The following is an 18,015-nucleotide window of genomic DNA, read 5'->3' as shown; positions in this document are numbered from 1 at the left end:
CTGGTTTCAGAAGAGCAATAGGTCTCAAATTCTAGTGCTGAGAACCACCTAGGGAGCTTACTAAAAACGCAGATTCAAGGAAAGACCAAGACACGGTCACAGATCAGAAGAGACCAGGAAACATGATGAATAAATGCAGTGTGGTGTCCCGGATAGGACCTCATATTTTTATTCTGTTATTTCTTCTTCCCTCGTGAGGTTCCAAGATTCCTTCTTTTACCATTTCCTATCTTTTTCAAAAACTTCTTTTAGGGTAGGTCTGCTGGTGACAGATTCTCTTAGTTTTCCTTTTGCTGAGAATGTCTTGATTCCCTCTTCATTCTTGAAGGATAATTTCATGGGATATAGGATTCTGGGTTGGCAATCCTCTTTCAGCACTTGAAAAATGGTGTGCCATTTCCTTCTGGCTTCCATGTTTTCTGATGAGATATCCCGTCATATGAATTGTTTATCCCTTATGGATAAGGTGCTGTTTCTCTTTTGCCACTTTTAAGATGTTTGTCTTTAGCGTTCAACAGTTTATGATGTGTCTTGGTGTGAATTATTTTGGGTTTATCCTGGTTGCTCACCTTCTTGAATCTGTAGATTTATGTCATTTGCCAAATATGAGAAATTTTTAGTAATTATTTCTCTATTTTTTCCAGCCCTATCAACTTTCTCCTCTCCTTTTGTGACTCTGATGACATGAATTTTTGATCTTTTGTTACAGTTCCACAAGTTCATGAGGCTCTACTAATCTTTGTCAATTTTCTCTCTGTTGTTTAGATTGGGTTATTTCTATTGTTGTACCTTAAAGTTCACTAAAGGAGCCCTGGTGGTATAGTGGTTAATGTACTTGGTTGCTAACCGAAAGGTTGCTTGTTCGAACCCACCAGCTGCTCCAAGTGAGAAAAATGTGGCAGTCTGCTTCCGTAAAGATTACAGCCTTTGAAACTCTATGGGGCAATTCTAGGGTCACTATGAGTCAGAACTGATTTAAGGACAATGGGTAAAAGTTCACTGACTCTTTTATCCCCTTCTTTCTACTGCTGGGTCCATCTATTGAGTTATCTATTACTGTGTTTTTCAGTTCTGAAATTCCCGTTTAGTTTTTTATGTCTTCTATTTCTTTGTTGATTCCCTTTTCATTTGTTTCAAGTGTTTTGTCGTTTTTGTTAGTTGCCATAGAGTCACCCAGACACCTGGTGAACTCATGTACAAATATACAACAGAACAAAATATTGCCTGGTCCTGTGCCATCTTCACAATTGTCGATATGCTCAGGCCTATTGTCGTGGCCACTGTACACCCTGAGCGCCTTCCACCGAGAGGGTCATCCGCCAGCACTGTATCGGACAGTGTTCTGTTGCAGCCCCTAGGGTTCTCACTGGTCACTCTGCTGAAGTAGACCACCAGATCTCTCTTCCCAGTCCGTCTGAGTCTGGAAGCCCCCCTGAAACCTGCCCACCATGGTTAACCCTGCTGGTATCTGCAATACTGGTAGCAACATGGAAGCACCACAGTGCAACAAACTGACAGATCAGTGGTAGTATAATTGCTTGTTGAAGCATCTTTATGGCGGCTCTTTGAATATCCTTGTTGGGTCTAAGGTCGTACCACACTGAATGTGCTCGATCTCATCTGATCTCAAAAAATCCTTGTCAGATAATTCCAAGATCTCTGTCATTTTGGTGCTGGTGTTGGTGGACTGCCTTTTGTTATTCAAACTGAGATTTTCCTGGTTCTTGGCATGATAAATGAATTTTAGTTGTATCCTGTGTGTTTTAGGTATTTAGATATGAGCATAAGGATCTTATTTAAATCTTCAGTTTAACCAGCAGGCCTCTTCTGACTGTACAGATGGCAGAAGTTGGGGGGGGGCACATCATTACTGTCAGGTGGGGGATAGAAGTCCAGATTCCCAACTCTAGCTCCAATGACATAGGAAGAGGAACTTACTCTTGGGTGAGGGTGGGAGTTTTGGCTTCCTACTATGTCTCCACTAACATTCTGGCTGGGAAGGGGAAGGAGCACCTCATTACTGCTCCTTATGTGGCCTTCACGGACATTGTGAGGGCAAGTTTCATTACTGCTGGTCTTTTACCAAAAGTCTTTGCTTCCACTAGGCCTCCTCTGATAACCACCCCAGTGGGGAGAAGGATGGGCACCCTGTTGTCACTAGGTGGGGAGTGCAAGTCCAGGATCCCCACTTGGCCTTCTCTGAGACAATCCCTGTAGAGGGGTGTGGTGGGAAGGTACCTTCTTCAGCTAGGCTAGGTGGAAGTCTAGGTTTCCCACTTGGCCTTGGCTGGTAGGGGTGGGGAGGGGCCTGCAGGTTTTTGTCCACGGTATTTGGCTGGAAAAGAATGGTGGCTGTCTAAAAGTTTTCTGTCTTGCAAGGCTGCCCCTTTTTCTAGTCCTTTGGGTAGAGAGAACAGACTTTCTGGGGGGGATTTTTTTTTTTTTTTTCGCCTATGCCCATTGGCATTTCTGGGTTGCTGACTTCTCCAGTACCTAGTCTAGAATATGAGAGGGGGAAATCCAAGAAACTCATCACTGTGTCATTCCTTGAGTCCTGAAGTTCTCAGCTGGTCAGCCTTTGCCTCTTCACTACACACAGAAACAGGAATTTTCGGCTAGGAAAAGTATCTTAATATTTGTGACAGAATATCAACTTTGAGGATTTATAATCTCATGCCAAAAGTATAAGATTTCCTACCAATGTCAGTGGATTCCTGAAGAGAAAACTTTCAGATATAAAAAAGAATTTTAAGGACACATAAGTAGTCCCTTCCTGTTAAGCTACCTAATCAATAAACACAGTAGGTAAGAGAGAAAGTGGTATTTTCATTTGGAGTAAGGACAAGCAATGTCCACTTAGGAAATCATTCCTAGAGGAAGAGAATGAAATGAGCTCATTCTAGATAGAATGAGTCAGAATTTACCACGGGCTTTCTCATAATTTATAATGATTTGGAAAGTTTATCAGACAAGTGAAAGGTTCCTTTCCATTCTGAATAATAAGATAACATTTTACATGGATTCTGATTAAGGAAGGTGTGTGTCCTGATTAGAGTTCATTACATAAAAAGGAAACCAAGATCCACTGGAATTAATGTTTCCTATTCTGGGTTTTTTTTTTTTTTTTTTTTTTATTCTGGGTTTTTATTCTTTTAATGGAGCCCTGGTGGAGCAGTAATGAGCTTGGCTGCTAACCAAAAGGTCAGCAGTTTGAACCTACCAGCCACTTCCTGGAAACCCTATGGGACAGTTCTACTCTCTATCTGATAGGGTCACTATGATTTGGAATCGACTTGACGGCAACAGGTTTTGGTTTCATTTTTTTAATAAAGTTAAAAAAAAACTTGAAAAATTGCACCGTGCCTTGGCAAGTGTATATACTTTATTTATATATACAGCATTAAGATGTAATTTATATGAATTTTACAACTAACATTATGAAAAATCTGATAAATTTCCTCATTAGCAAATATATCTTTTGTGCTAGTAGCTTGGAATCTCTCTCCCTCTACGCACGCATGCACACACACACACACACACACACACACAGAATAAATTATTCCATTTTTCAGATGCTCTGACTTTTTCTTTTCAAAACGATTTTTGAAAACTGTCTAAACCCAAAAACCCACTGCTATCAAGTCGATTCCTACTCATAGTGACCCCATAGGGTTTCCCAGGCTGTAAATGTTTATGGAAGCAGATTGCCACATCTTTCTCCCGAGGAACTGCTGGTGATTTCAAACCAAAGTTGAACACTTTAACCACTGTGCCACTATGGCTCCTTAATCTAAGGACCTCAAAACAAAGGTCAGTTCTCACCCAAAGGACAGGGAAAATCATAGAGAAATACTGACCTCCAGTGGCCACCTAAAATAGATCCTAGCAATACTCCAGGCATCTAAACCTAGGACCAAAGATGTAATAACTTAATCCGTTGATGTATTTCTTACTAAAGAAAATAGCAATGGTAAATTTTTCTTTTTGTTTTCAATTTTTATGATTAACAAATATAAAGAAACACCTTTCTTGCTGAGGATATACTCTCTATCAATTTGTGGTCTGTCTCTTAGTTTGCATTCTCCAAATTAGGTGAATGGCATCTGCCAGGAATTACAGAAGTTTTTTTCTAGGGTAAATACTTTACCAGCTAATAGAATGGTGGACTAAATTCTGTATTTAAAAATTATTCAAACAAAAGGAATGTTTCTCACCACAAAAATATATAAATATATATGACATTGCCAAGTATTTCATTCGAAGAGCACAGACACATAAATCCACTTTCTCCCTATTAATTTCCTTTGCTTTTTTCACAGTTTTGAGTTGCTTTCAATCTGGAACCATGATATTGACTTAAGAAAAACTAGAGAAATATGAAACTTACAATCTTCCTTTTTTTTTTTTTTAAATATATACAGCCCTGTCAACTTAAGAATCCTTAAGAGTCTAAATTGAGAATGAGGCTTATAAAATGACAAAATTATAGGAATTGCTGTGTAAAAGTTTCAGGAATTTTTATAGCATTTGTCATTTTAAAAGCCTCAGTCTCACTTTAAAACACACACCTGCCTATTTACTCCCCTGAAATTTCTTTCCACACATACAAAAGTACCGTAAGCATCAAAACTGCCTATGGGATAGAGTTCTTTTGCCTATTTGGAATCTGCTTCCAGGGATAAACATAGGCAATCTTAGAAATACTAGTCAAATCACTGGTCTAGAATTCAAAATTAATCAAAGGAGACTGTCCTATTGAATGATTAATTCAAGATAATAGCTGAAAGATTCCAGTTAGTCAGAAGCCTACAAATCCCAACTGATTCACCATAATATTTCATGAAATAGTCACCCTTTTAGTTTCTCATTTTCAGTATCCAAAAAGGGTCCACAAATAGAGGAGAAAAGGTAGTAGTCTATATGAGGTAGAGTGCATTGAGTTTTTGGGAATTAGGGAAGGAAATCTGTGAGTGAAATATTCATCAGTATAAACACTAGAGGTTTAAGACACTGCAGTTAAAATATACAGGAATTAATATTTCAAATGAGTATGGAAAGAAATCTAAGTGAAACGGGAAAATCCCATGATCTGACTTGTTATACTTACTTATTCTGGGAAATAAAAGCAGTGTACAATTAAATATTTTTAAAAAAAAAACTGAAATTGCTATCTGACAGAACTAGAAGCAAAGGGAAACTTGGCATAGAATTTAGAATGGTATTTAGTAAAACAAATCACTATATATTTTTTAATCTTACCGAATATAGTCAAAATATTCTTTGTGCTGGTTACGATAAAAAACAGAAAATTTAAGCATACGTCCTGCGATCACTTCGGCCTTCTCCAACAGTTGTGTTAGATGAACCTTTGAATAGTCTGAAAATAACAAAAAAGGCTGCTATTAAAAACATAGTGCCAAAAGTACATGCTTAATAAATTAGAGAAGATTAAAATTCACTTCTAGGAAGCTGGAAAATGCTTTTGAAAAAGAAAACATTCATTGACTTTGTGAGACACATCTCTTTCCACAAAATAATTGTATAACGGTTTACAGTTGTTTCTGAGAATACCCTTGCATTTCTTCATTCTTTGAAATTAAAGATCCTGAAACAAAAACATGTTAAATATGGAATATGGACTCTGTACAACCCAAGTAATAATAATCAGCATCTTATCGGCTTTTCTTCAATCAGTTGATAAGTTGAATAAAAGAAGCTTATAACCCACAATCAATAGAAAAGCTGAAAAGGACCAATAAAATCACTCATTTAATGTATTCCCTAAATCTATAAGGTTGGCAAAGTAGATTATAATATGCCCATTTTACTAATGTAGAAATTGAAGCTTGTCAAAATTTAATGATTTGCCTAATGTTCAAACACATAGTAACATACAGACTGTCTTCTGGTGCTTGGTTGAAGCTCTTTGGGTACAAAAGACTTTAAAATCTAAAGCATCTGTCAAAGTAATTTGATTCTTTTTGACAACTTTTTGTTTGGAAAATTGGGAATTGTCAAAACCCTGCACCAGAATTTAAGGAAAAATTTGGGCTTATAAAGATTCATAAGATTTTCCAAAAAAAAGGAATCTAGTTGAACTGCGCCATTTATTTGTTGACTCACTGCTTCTTTTATTTAGGTTAGAACATACAATGTACTAAGCACCATGCAAAATTAGACTATTAGATTAAAAGATATTATTTTTCTCCTCAACTAACTCACAGTCTAGGGAAGAGATAAGTATCTAGACAATTGTAACTTATTATAGTAAGTTTTGAAGCCTTGGTGTCACAGCAGTTAAGAGCTTGGCTGCTAACCAAAAGATCTGCACTTCAAATCCACCAGCCACTCCTTGAAGACCCTATGGGGCAGCTCTACTCTGTCCTATAGGGTCACTATGAGTCAGAATCGACTCGACAGCAGTGGGTTTTGTTTGGTTTTTATGGTATTATGAGGGGCGTTGGTGGTTCCGTGGTAGAATGCTCACCTTCTGTGCAGGAGACCAGGGTTCTATTCCTGGCCAATGCATCTCATAAGCAGCTACCATCCATGTTTCACTGGAGGCTCTTGTGTTGCTAAGATGCTGAGCAGGATTTTGAGGTGCTTCTAGACAAAGATGGACTAGGAAGAAATGCCTGATACTCTACTTCCAAAAATCAGTCAATGAAAGCCTTTCAGATCACAATGGTCTGATCCGCAACCAATCATGGGGATGGCACAGGACTGAGCAGCATGTCCTTCCATTGTACATGGGGTCACCATGGGTCAGGGGCTGACTCAACAATAGCTTATGACAACACTGTAAGTATTAATGTTCTAAGGTTGGGGTAAGCACAGGGTTTTATCTCTGTCATAGACTAAAAGTAAATCTGCTTGTGGTATCCTTAACGTTATAGATTGTATCCACCACCATTTTATTTCTAATTCCTTGCACAGTGCCTAGCACACAATATGTGCTCAACAAATGTTGAATGAATTAGATGTCTAGATTAAAAGGCACCTTGCATGAAAGAGCTTTCTCAAAGTTTACAGGAGTTGAGGTCACTGATAAACCTTGGGTAAAATAGTCTCCAAATTATTTTGAAAAACTGAGACAAGCTTTGAACAGCATGAGTTCTTAGATTTTACCCATGGAAACAAAAAATGCAAAATAATTTATAGAAAAATATCGTGGCACATTTAAAAGCTGGAATTGTCCTTATTATTGACTTCAAAACTTCCTTAGAAAAATTACGGGATGTAGGTAAATAAAAGAACAACAGGGAAACGATCACTCTAAATGAAAGTAAGAAAACATAAGGTTATTCTGTAATACATGTACGTGTATTAAATACACATGTATACATACATACATGTATGTGTATACATACGTACATATGTGTGTGTGTATGTATTTTGGAAGTGGAAATGTCAAGGATTTTCCTTAAGCCAAAGAAGAAGTATTTCATACCCTTCCCTCACAGTAAATGAGGTTTTAGTAGGTAAATTAGAATTCCTTTTAGTAGACGAATAATATGATACTGTTTGGTGCAGTCTTATTGAAAATAGCATGTATTAAGACAATGTCAAAAGAGACTGTGCCTACATGTCTAATTTAGATTAAACCTCCCTGGTAGGGCACAATGAAAGCAAATAGAAAGAAATGCAATAGAAAGAGTAAACAAGAGTAGATTCCAAACGGGAATTTGAATTCAGAAAAACAACAAGGGGAAGTACGAATTCCAATATCACACATAAAATACAGGTAAATGTTATGTCAGTGTAAAGAACTGTTTACTCACTGTTAATACAATAGTAAAATATGTAGATATTTCATTATTGATTACTGAACTATGATTAATACCATATTTCATGTCTTCTAAAATTCATTTTTTCACATTTTATCATCTCTGAAATGTGTCTGACAATAAATGTGATAAGAAAACAGTTTCATTGGCAGTATTTTTTCTGTCAGAATGGATCTTATAATTGATGACATCTTAAATACAAAGAAATATGGTACCAAAGGTAGTGTTTTCCTTGCTCTCAAATACTGAAATTCTTAGCAATATAAGGATGTTGCAATCTTTGGCAACTTCCTCATAGAATAAACAATTTAAAAAGGTTGAAGATAAAATCAAATTCACTCAGAAGTAAAATAAAATTTCATTCATTTAACATACCGGTATAAGAAGTTTTATATTGAGTTTGAGATTAAGAAAGAACAGAACACATTGAGATAAAGCAGTAGCTAACCATGCACTGAGTCTAAAATAATGGAAGTGTGAAGCCATGGGAAAGAAAAAGCTGATTTATCTGAAGGATGCCTCAGCTGCAGAAAGTTGCTAAGCAACCTGCAATAAAATAAAAAAAAACCTGCAATAGGTGAGGCCAATTGTTTTTAAGGTTAAAGCTGAAACAAACATTTGGCCTTTTCCTACAATTGTTTATAGGAAACAATCATCTAGACAAAGAAGAGGAAACAAAGCAGACAAAAGGTGAGGGTGACAGTTGTACTCAGGTAGAGGTATCTTTGTATTCCTTCAACACTGATCAAAATGCTGACTTATTGGGCAGCACTGCGAGCTCTCAATAAATGTTTATTTCTTGAATAAGTGAATAAACAAGTGAATGAGACGATGGCAATATTTCCAATCTAATTAAATAAAGAGGACTGCTGTCCACATCAGATCTCCCAGTGCCTATGCAGGTACTTTGTTGAAACAAAGGCACACACACGGAGGACACTAGGTCAGAGGTAGATTTTCTCAGCTTTCCCAGCCCTCAAATGAAAAAATCCAGTAAGACTTCTGCTAGAGACATTCAATCCCCTAAATTAAGGAGGGATGCTCCTCACTTCTTTCTCTTAATTTCTGTGAAAATTGAAAGAAAGAAAAAAAGCTCACTCTCTCAAAATGAAGCTCAAAATATGCTGAGTGCCTCTTCAAACTGTATCAATTTGTATTTGCAAAACTTTTGCTTTGAAAAATCAAACTAAGAATGCAGAAAAATACCTTGATGCTATGACCCAGCTTTTTGCTACTAAGAGCCTCAGGACACTCCAATTAATATTGCATGGCTGTTCTGTTACAGAATGCTACTGACAATGCAAAAATGACTAATGCAATATATATCAACTGATAATTAAAAAAAAGAAATAATTTTCTGTAATTAGCTTTCCAGGAACTATTACCATCTCTGTATTTGTACTTTGTTCTCTTACCTGCTGTGCAGAATTCTATAATTTCACTCCATTCAGACACAACGTAATCACCATCAACTTGTTTGGAGGCAGTCTGCACCGCTACTGTATACTCAGTTCTTGGGCTCAAAAACCAGTGTCCGCGGACAGTCATAGGCAAGGGAACAGCTTTTGCCACCAACTTTGTTGGAACATCCTAAGAAAGGAAGGGAGGAAGGGAAGGAGAAAAATTAATTAGAGCAACATAACTTGAAAAAATTTTAAATAGGGAGGAGAAACTAATTAAATTCCTGGCTGATTACAGAATTTTCCTGTTCGAAAAAATTTAACAATTCTTTTATTCAATTCCCTTTTTCTTCATACGTAGAAACTAAGGCAAGGCTGATTAAGTCACATGCCCATGATCATACAGCTAGTTAATGACATAAATGTACTTGAATTTCAGATCTCTTGATTTCTAATATAGTAGTCTTCTTCTTCATAAGGAGCTCTGGTGGTACGGTGGTTAAGCACTCGGCTAACCGAAAGGTCGGCAGTTCAAACCCACGAGACTACCCCATAGGAGAAAGATGTGGCAGTCTCCTTCTGTAAAGATTTACAGCCTTGGAAACCCTATGGGGCAGTTCTACCCTGTTCTATAGGATTGCTATAAGTCCAAATCTACTCAATGGCAGCTGGTATTCCTCTTTTTACATTATGTTCCTTAAAAGTGTAACACTCTCATACTAAGTGGTAAAACTTAAGGAAAAAAAGAAAAAGAGAGAGAGAGAAACAAAAGAGATAAAATTCAATAGATTTACTACTTTAAAATACTATATTTTCTTAATTTCTTTCTCAATTTATGCAACTCAATAGTTTTACCAGGGTAGCATTGCTGAACATTTTATATGTGAAAGAAAACTTTTAAAATATAAAAATCAGCTCTACCTACAAATGAGGTAACATTTGTTTCACTTGTATTCAGGTATAGAGCCTATGTATCACCATAAAGTTTGAGTATTTCTAAACAATTATTACTAAGGTAATTAAACCTTTCCAAAGGTATGGCAGTCTAAGTGTGGAGTGAAGAAAAGGGGTCAAATGACCCATTCATTGTATGTGTTAAATATTTCAAAGCTGCTTCAAGAAGGCAAATAACAAATACCTGTCACCAGAAAGCATAACAGAATGGGAACAGGGGAAGAATAATGACTGATCAATCTTGCTCTCTCTCATCTTTCATATGTATAACCTTCACTTATCTTTAGTATGTTATAATTGCATTTCTATTAAAATGCAACATTTCCAGACAGGCAGTTCATTCAAAAGATTTTCCAAGTCAAAACTCAGTATTAATGGGGGAGCGGGAGGGGGAGATGAGTTTCTCATCATGGGTGAAAACATTAAAACGTAAGAAAGGATAACTTAAACCAGATACCTGTGATCTTCTCTACAGCTATTTCTGGAGGGAGATATATATTAGAGAAGAGATGTATCCTATGTAGACCCATACCACAGATATAGGAATAAATATCAGAGAAGTGTTACATGCCTAACACATCTAAAGGTTGCTATTTTTTGTCCTCAAAACACAAAATAAAATTCACTACATAAAACAATGTTAGCCCTAAGTTGCTTTAACAAGTATCCTAAAGCTCAGAAGCTGCATCAGATTCCTTTTTGGCAGTTATCATGAGGAAACACTTGTGCTTAAGGGGAAAACTATGCCTCTAACACACTCTTCTGGATATCTGCTTCGGACTCTATGGAAGCTATTTTATAAGAACTTGGCTGCAAATCAAAAGGTAAGCAGTTCAAACTCACTAGTCGCTCCTTGGAAACCCTAAGAGGCAGTTCTACTCTGTCCTATAGCGTCGCTATGAGTCGGAATTGACTTGATGGCAACGAGTTTGGTTTGGTATTGGTGATTTGTAGATAACTGATAACAGCTCAGTAATTCTCCTCTAAAGGCATGGAAATGAATTCTGTCCAGTGGAGGAACAACCCTCCCTACCTTTTCCTTCCTTCCAGATGGAAAAACCAGTTTTGCTTCTACCTGCACATTCATTTCAATATTCCTGATCTGTAAATGTATCTCTTCTTAGGATTATCCTTTGAGCTGGTTGCAACACCCCATCAGTTTCCTTATTAATGAGTTAAATAAAACTTTTATCACATTTCCACTTTTATATCTATATGAGCAATGATTTTACATTTTCTTTTAACAATATGCATGGCATTTCATATTCTTATAAAATGTCTTATTATTCCTTTGAAAATGTCCTCATGTTTAGATACAATATTTTTAAGATACAAATGAATGTGATTTTGCATACTCGGAATTCACTCAACAGTAACGGGTATTGTAACGTTGCGATGTGTTAGGGTTTACCTTGTGTTTAAATTTATTAGAGTTCTTGTTCTCTTTCTTGTTGAGGTCAATGAAATAGTGTGTAATACGGTCCTTTGATTTTGAATCCATTTCCCATGAAATCTTGAATGAGTCACATGTAATGTTGCTTATTTTTATGTTATGTGGTACAGGAAGTTCTTCCATCTCTGCTATGCCACTGTCTTGTGATTTGTTCCCTGCAAGAAAATAATGCAAAGAAAGTTAGTTCCCAGTCAATTGATTTTTCCAGTTTGCAAGGTCATTAGCTGTATACATATTTCTGAACTCGACTATCTCATTACTGGTTCTGCAATTTCATTTTGCTTACGAAGTAATTTGAATGTTAGTTACGGTAAATAACTTTTACGAGGTCACGATACCAATAAAAAACATAGCTGACTTAGTCCTTACCTCCTATACATTTTCAACTTATTTTTACAACTTATGTTTTCTCAAAATAAGAACAAAAGCACTGCTATTCCATCTTTCTAATCTATGAAAAGCTAGGCTTACATGGTAAGTTCCCTGTGAAAATCCACAAGAGATGATCTTTTCTGTATGACTAATAAATTTTTCTCTAAAGTACTACCAGGTATTTTAAGCTAGGTGACTTCACAGAAATGTTGATAATGAAAAAAACCATTGCTGTCAAGTTCTGACTCATAGGGACCCTATAGGACAGAGTAGAACTGCCCCATATGGTTTCTAAGGCTGTAAAGCCTTATGGAAGCAGACTGCTACATCTTTCTCCTGTGGAGCGAGCGGCTAGTGGGTTCAAACCACTGACCTGCTGGTTAGCAGCCTAGTGCTTAACCACCGTGCCACCAGGGCTCCTTTGTTAATGTAAGGGTCCAGTCAAATAAAGGAGACATTTCTTAAGAAATCTGTGAGGTATCAACAGCAAGCTATAAAAAGTACTTCTTTTCCCTTTTGGAAATATATAGAAACAGCATGTAACTGTTATTTACATATACAAATAATACTAAAGACTGTTCGCTTACAAGTTACCATATCAAGGATTACTCCAAGAAATCTTTTGCCTGTGATATTTTGATACATTTAATCTTGAATACTAAAACAATACAAAAGGCTGAAGTCAACTGCCACGTTGATCGTTACCGTTAAAATCTTGAAGAATTGATGTAACACCTGGTTACTTTAAAGATTGTGTGTCTACATTTCCAGTTAGAGCAAATGCTAACAGCTTGGCTAACAGTATAGAGCAGCATATGATAGATGACAGAACAAAAAGCGAAAATATAGACTTACCAAGACACACTGGGATCAAATTTTACTCTACTTATCCTCCCCACTTCCCTTTCTCCCAATCCAACAAAATGTTCAGACACCCCAGAAGAGGAAAAATTAAATGAAATTTTCATTCATATGATAAAAAAAATCAGGTCACAAATCAGCACATAACTTGTTCTTTAACAGAACAAAATAGCAAATGCTGTTCAACAAAAATGGAAAACAACAACAATGAACGCCACCTTGTGGCAATACTTTCCCACTTCAGGTTAGATTGTTACCTTCTCTGCCACCCGTAACTGATACAAAACTTTTGACAATTCCCCACATTTATTAAATCTTAACCCACGTGGTCTCATCTCAAGCTGTGTTGTGGCCAGAGGAACCAGATAACAACTGAAAACTAACTTCAAAATAACGTCTTTACTTTTATTTATTGAACAATATTTCTTAAAATCTTTCTTCTCCTATGTACTTCCCTCACACCTCCGACTTCTCCAGATTCCCTCTCTAATAAACTACCAGGAAAATTACCCCCCCCCCCCTTCTCTTTCTTCCCCATTTGGCCTCATAAATGTCCCAAATTGCTTCTGGCCTAAAACTTTTCAGAAGTCAAGGCAAGGGAAAAAATCAAATGGAATCTTCTTTATTGGTCTTGGCAAAGGAAAAGGCAATAAACACTCAAACATTGGTAATTTTTGTCCTGTTTAGAAAAGCTCACATTCCAACTTATCATTCTGATTGAAGTTATCTTTAAAACATCAGTAATGCTAATGAAAAGCTTTCTGGATTCTAGTGGTACAAATTTCTGTAGAACACATCCACATTATGACTATATCCACATAATTCCACAAAAGTTGAGTAAAAATGTATTAAAATTGTTACAAGATCATATAGAGAAAAATAAAGTGATATTATATTTGATTCACTTTAATGAAAATACAACTTCAATATATTAATACTATTTAAGAGACTATATTTTGCCATTTAAACTTCTATTATTGTCATTCGACCTTAAAGTCAAAAACACGCTATTTCACAGAATATAATACCGTATATTTTATCACTTGTTTACTTCTAATTGTTAGGATTTCAGTAAAAAAATTTACCTTTGTTGAAATGGGAAAACCTGTGTTAAAACTGTATGTTTCCAAAAATCTTATTTCCAAGCTACTACTCATAGTCCAACTCTAGATTAACCTCTATATCAAAACCAAACCCGTTGCCATCAAGTTGATTCCAACTCATAGTGACCCTACAGGACAGAGAACTGCCCCATAGGCTTCCAATGAGTGGCTGGTAGATTTGAACTGCTGACCTTTTGGTTAGCAGCCAAGCACTTAACCTCTGTGCCACCAGGGCTCCACAGTCTGCTCATTTAGTAGAACAAGTAAAAATTTTAATTAAAAAAAAAAACTTATAATCAGTATACATGTAACTTTCTTCCTTCTCATACTCTGTAAATCAATTTTTAGTGGATTAAGATTTTGGGATAAGTAACAGAAGATGATTCCATCTACAAAACTGATGAAACAACAGTGATCCACATGACACTAATATTCAATAACCAGCACAATCACAGTCCCATCAAATCACTGTGCTTTCCAATTCAGCTTACTCACCTTCCTTAATAAAACTCCATCTTAAGGGTAATTCCAGCTACATTTATTTTTTTTATACCAGATGATTCTAACACGCACAGCTACACTGCTGATTAGTAAAACTGAATGTAGAAATAGAAGCTGAGATTCACATTTAGAGATGCTATAAAAAAAATGGCTTCACATACTTTGTTTAAATATGAAAGTTGGTTTTGAGAACAAACATCTCAAAAGAACTATTTCTAGCAACTGCAATTACTGAAATGCCAGCTGAAAAAAATTGCAAATTATAATATATACGGTATATTTTTTCTCACTGTACTTAATTTACCACTCTAATGACCAAAGACGAGACGAGTTGTGGAATGACATCAAGGACACCATACATGAAGAAAGCAAGAGGTCATTAAAAAGACAGGAAAGAAAGAAAAGACCAAAATGATGTCAGAAGACTGAAACTTGCTCTTCAAAAGAAAGTAAAAGAGCTGAACAGAAGATTTCAAAGGGCAGCTCAAAAAGACAAAATATTATAATGACATGTGCAAAGAGCTGGAGGTAGAAAACCAAAAGGGAAGAACACGCTCAGCATTTCTCAAGTTGAAAGAACTGAAGAAAAAATTCAAGCCTCAAGTTGCAATACTGAAGGCTTCTATGGGGAAAATATTTAACGACGCCGGAAGCATGAAAAGAAGATGGAAGAAATACACAGAGTCACTATACCAAAAAGAACTGGTCGATGTTCAACCATTTCAGGAGGTAGCATATGATCGGGAACCCATAGTACTGAAGGAAGAAGTCCAATGCACTGAAGGCATTTGCAAAAAACAAGGCTCCAGGAATGGATGGAATACCAATTGAGATGTTTCAACAAACAGATGCCAGCACTGGAAGTGCTCACTAGCCTATACCGAGAAATTCGGAAGACAGCTACCTGGTCAAATGACTGGAAGAGATCCATGTTTATGCCTATCCCCAAGAAAGGTGATCCAACCAAATGTGGAAATTATCAAACAATATCATTAATATCACAAGCAAGAAAAATTTTGCTGACGATCATTCAAAACTGGCTGCAGCAGTATATCAACAGGGGACTGCCAGAATTCAAGCCAGATTCAGAAGATGACATGGAATCAAGGAAATCATTGCTGATGTCAGATGGATGCTGGCTGAACGCAAAGAATACCAGAAAGATGTTTACCTGTGTTTTATTGACAACGCATAGGCATTCAGCTGTGTGGATCTCAATAAATTGTGGATAAGATTGCAAAGGAGGAGAATTCCAGAACACTTATTTGTGCTCATGAGGAACTTGTACATAGTTTAAGATGCAGTCGTTCTGTCAGAACAAGGGGATACTGCAGGCTTTAAAGTCAGAAGAGGTGTGTATCAGGGTTGTATGCTTTCACCATACCTATTCAATCTGTATATTGAGCAAATAATATGAGAAGCTGGACTATATGAAGAAGAATGGGGCAACAAGGTTGGAGGAAGACTCATTAACAACCTGTGTTTTGCAGATAGACACAACCTTGGTTGCTGAAAGTAAAAGAGGACTTGAAGCACTTACTGATGAAGATTAAAGGCTATGGCCTTCAGTATGGATTATACCTCAATGTAAAGAAAACAAAAAATCCTCACAAGTGGACCAATAGGCAACATCATGATAAACAGAGCAAAGATTGAAGTTGTCGAGTATTTCATTTTACTTGGATCCACAATCAACAGCCACGGAAACAGCAGTCAAGAAATCAAAAGACGCGTTGCATTGAGCAAATCTGATGCAAAAGACTTCTTTAAAGTATTGAAAAGCAAAGATGTCACCTTGAAGACTAAGGTTCCCCCTATCCAAGCCGTGGTGTTTTCAATTGCCTCGTATGCATGGGAAAGCTGGGCAACGAATAAGGAAGACCAAAGAAGGAATGACGCCTTTGAATTGTGGTGTTGGTGAAGAATACCGAATATACCATCGACTGCCAAAAGAATGAACAAATCTGTCTTGGAAGAAGTACAACTAGAATGCTCCTTAGAAGCAATGATGGTGAGACTAGCTAGGTCTCACAGATTTTGGACCTGTTATCAGAAGGGATCAGTTCCTAGAGAAGGTCATCATGCTTGGTAAAGTAGAAGTCCAGTGAAAAACAGAAAGACCTTCAACAAGATGGACTTACACAGTGGCTGCAGCAATGGGCTCAAGCATAACAAGGATTGTGAGGGTGCTGCAGGGCTGGCAGTGTTTTGTTCTGTAGTATACAGGGTCGCTATGAGTCAGAACCGACTCGATGGCACCTAACAATAACAACAACTAAAGAATGATCAAGATCTTTTTTAAACAGCTTTATTGATATGTAATTCATATACCACACAATTCACCTTACACTACATACAAAAAACTTAATATGGATCAAAGATGTAAATGTAAGAGCTAAAGCTATGCAACTCTTAGAAGAAAAAAAAAAAACCCAAGTCAATTTCCCTTCTAAAGTTATAAAAAAAAGTGTGCTACCACATAGGTAGAAAGGATTTTTTAATATATACTATATGTGTATATATACATATACATTCAATAACTTCCATTATAAAGTCAGATACACCATCTACTGGGGAAAAGTCTTTTCCTCTTCATAAAAACTGGAAAATGCTGCAATACTTTTAAAGCCATGAAAGGAAAACTAATTAAGATGGTAATAACACTCAAAATAGTAACCACAACAAAACACTGGCACTGTTTTCTGGCTTATTTACAATAAACTCTCAAAGTAAAAATACTCTTACTGGTAACACTGAATACTAAATATTTCTGGAGCTTCTAGGGAAAAAAAACGCAAGCAAAATAAAAATCACTTGTAATCTCTATACTATTAATATATTGTGAATTTGTTTTGTTAACCTATTTTTCTTACTTAATAATATATCATGAACATCTTCCCATTTACATTTAATTCGGTGACATGATTTTAATCCTGGTGTATTCAATTAATCAGTTATCCTAATAACTGTAGGTGGTTTCTAGTGTTTTCCGGTAATAATACTTCAGTCAACACTATTCCGTGTAAATTTTGGTACATATCTATGATTTTTTTTTTTTGATAATTCTCAAAGAAGTGCAGTTGCTGAATCACATTTGTTTTCACCAATTTGTATTGCCAACTATAGTTTCAGAGTGTCTACTTCTGTGTACCTTTATCAACTGCATATATTGTAATTTAAAGTACCCATGTGTTTTGATGGACAAAAAAAAATTACCGAAATCTTCTTTTACCTTAAAAAAATATTTTTAAGTTGAATTTTTTTTTTAACTTTTTGTTTTGAAATAATTGTTGGTGAAGAATATCAACTATACCATGGACTGCCAGAAGAATGAACAAATCTGTCTTGGAGGAAGTCACAACCAGAATGCTCCTTAGAAGCAAGGATGGTGAGACTTTGTCTTGCTTACTTTGGACATGTTATCAGGAGGGACCAGTCTCTGGAGAAAGACATCATGCTTGGTAGAGAGTGAGTGAAAAAGAGGAAGACCCTCAATAAGATACAATGACACAGTGGCTAAAACAATGGGCTTAAACACACCTACTATTGTGAGGAGGGAATAGGATTGAGAACATTTCATTCTG

The 18,015-nt window shown here is 36.3% G+C and overlaps 1 protein-coding gene across 1 annotated transcript in view; it reads right to left on the bottom strand.

Annotated features, from left to right (window-relative positions):
• PHYHIPL (phytanoyl-CoA 2-hydroxylase interacting protein like) overlaps nt 1–18,015 on the bottom strand; it is a 58,910-nt gene that overhangs the window by 2,888 nt on the left and 38,007 nt on the right. Inside the window, exons 2-4 of the mRNA XM_003409273.3 lie at nt 11,553–11,749; nt 9,203–9,377; nt 5,260–5,377 (exon numbers count right to left, since the gene is read on the bottom strand). Coding sequence (XP_003409321.1) covers nt 5,260–5,377; nt 9,203–9,377; nt 11,553–11,749 — 490 coding nt within the window. The remainder of the gene's footprint in view (nt 1–5,259; nt 5,378–9,202; nt 9,378–11,552; nt 11,750–18,015) is intronic.

Source organism: Loxodonta africana, chromosome 16 (assembly GCF_030014295.1).
Source record: "Loxodonta africana isolate mLoxAfr1 chromosome 16, mLoxAfr1.hap2, whole genome shotgun sequence".
Lineage (NCBI taxonomy): Eukaryota > Metazoa > Chordata > Mammalia > Proboscidea > Elephantidae > Loxodonta > Loxodonta africana.
This window is presented reverse-complemented; position numbering and strand designations above follow the sequence as displayed.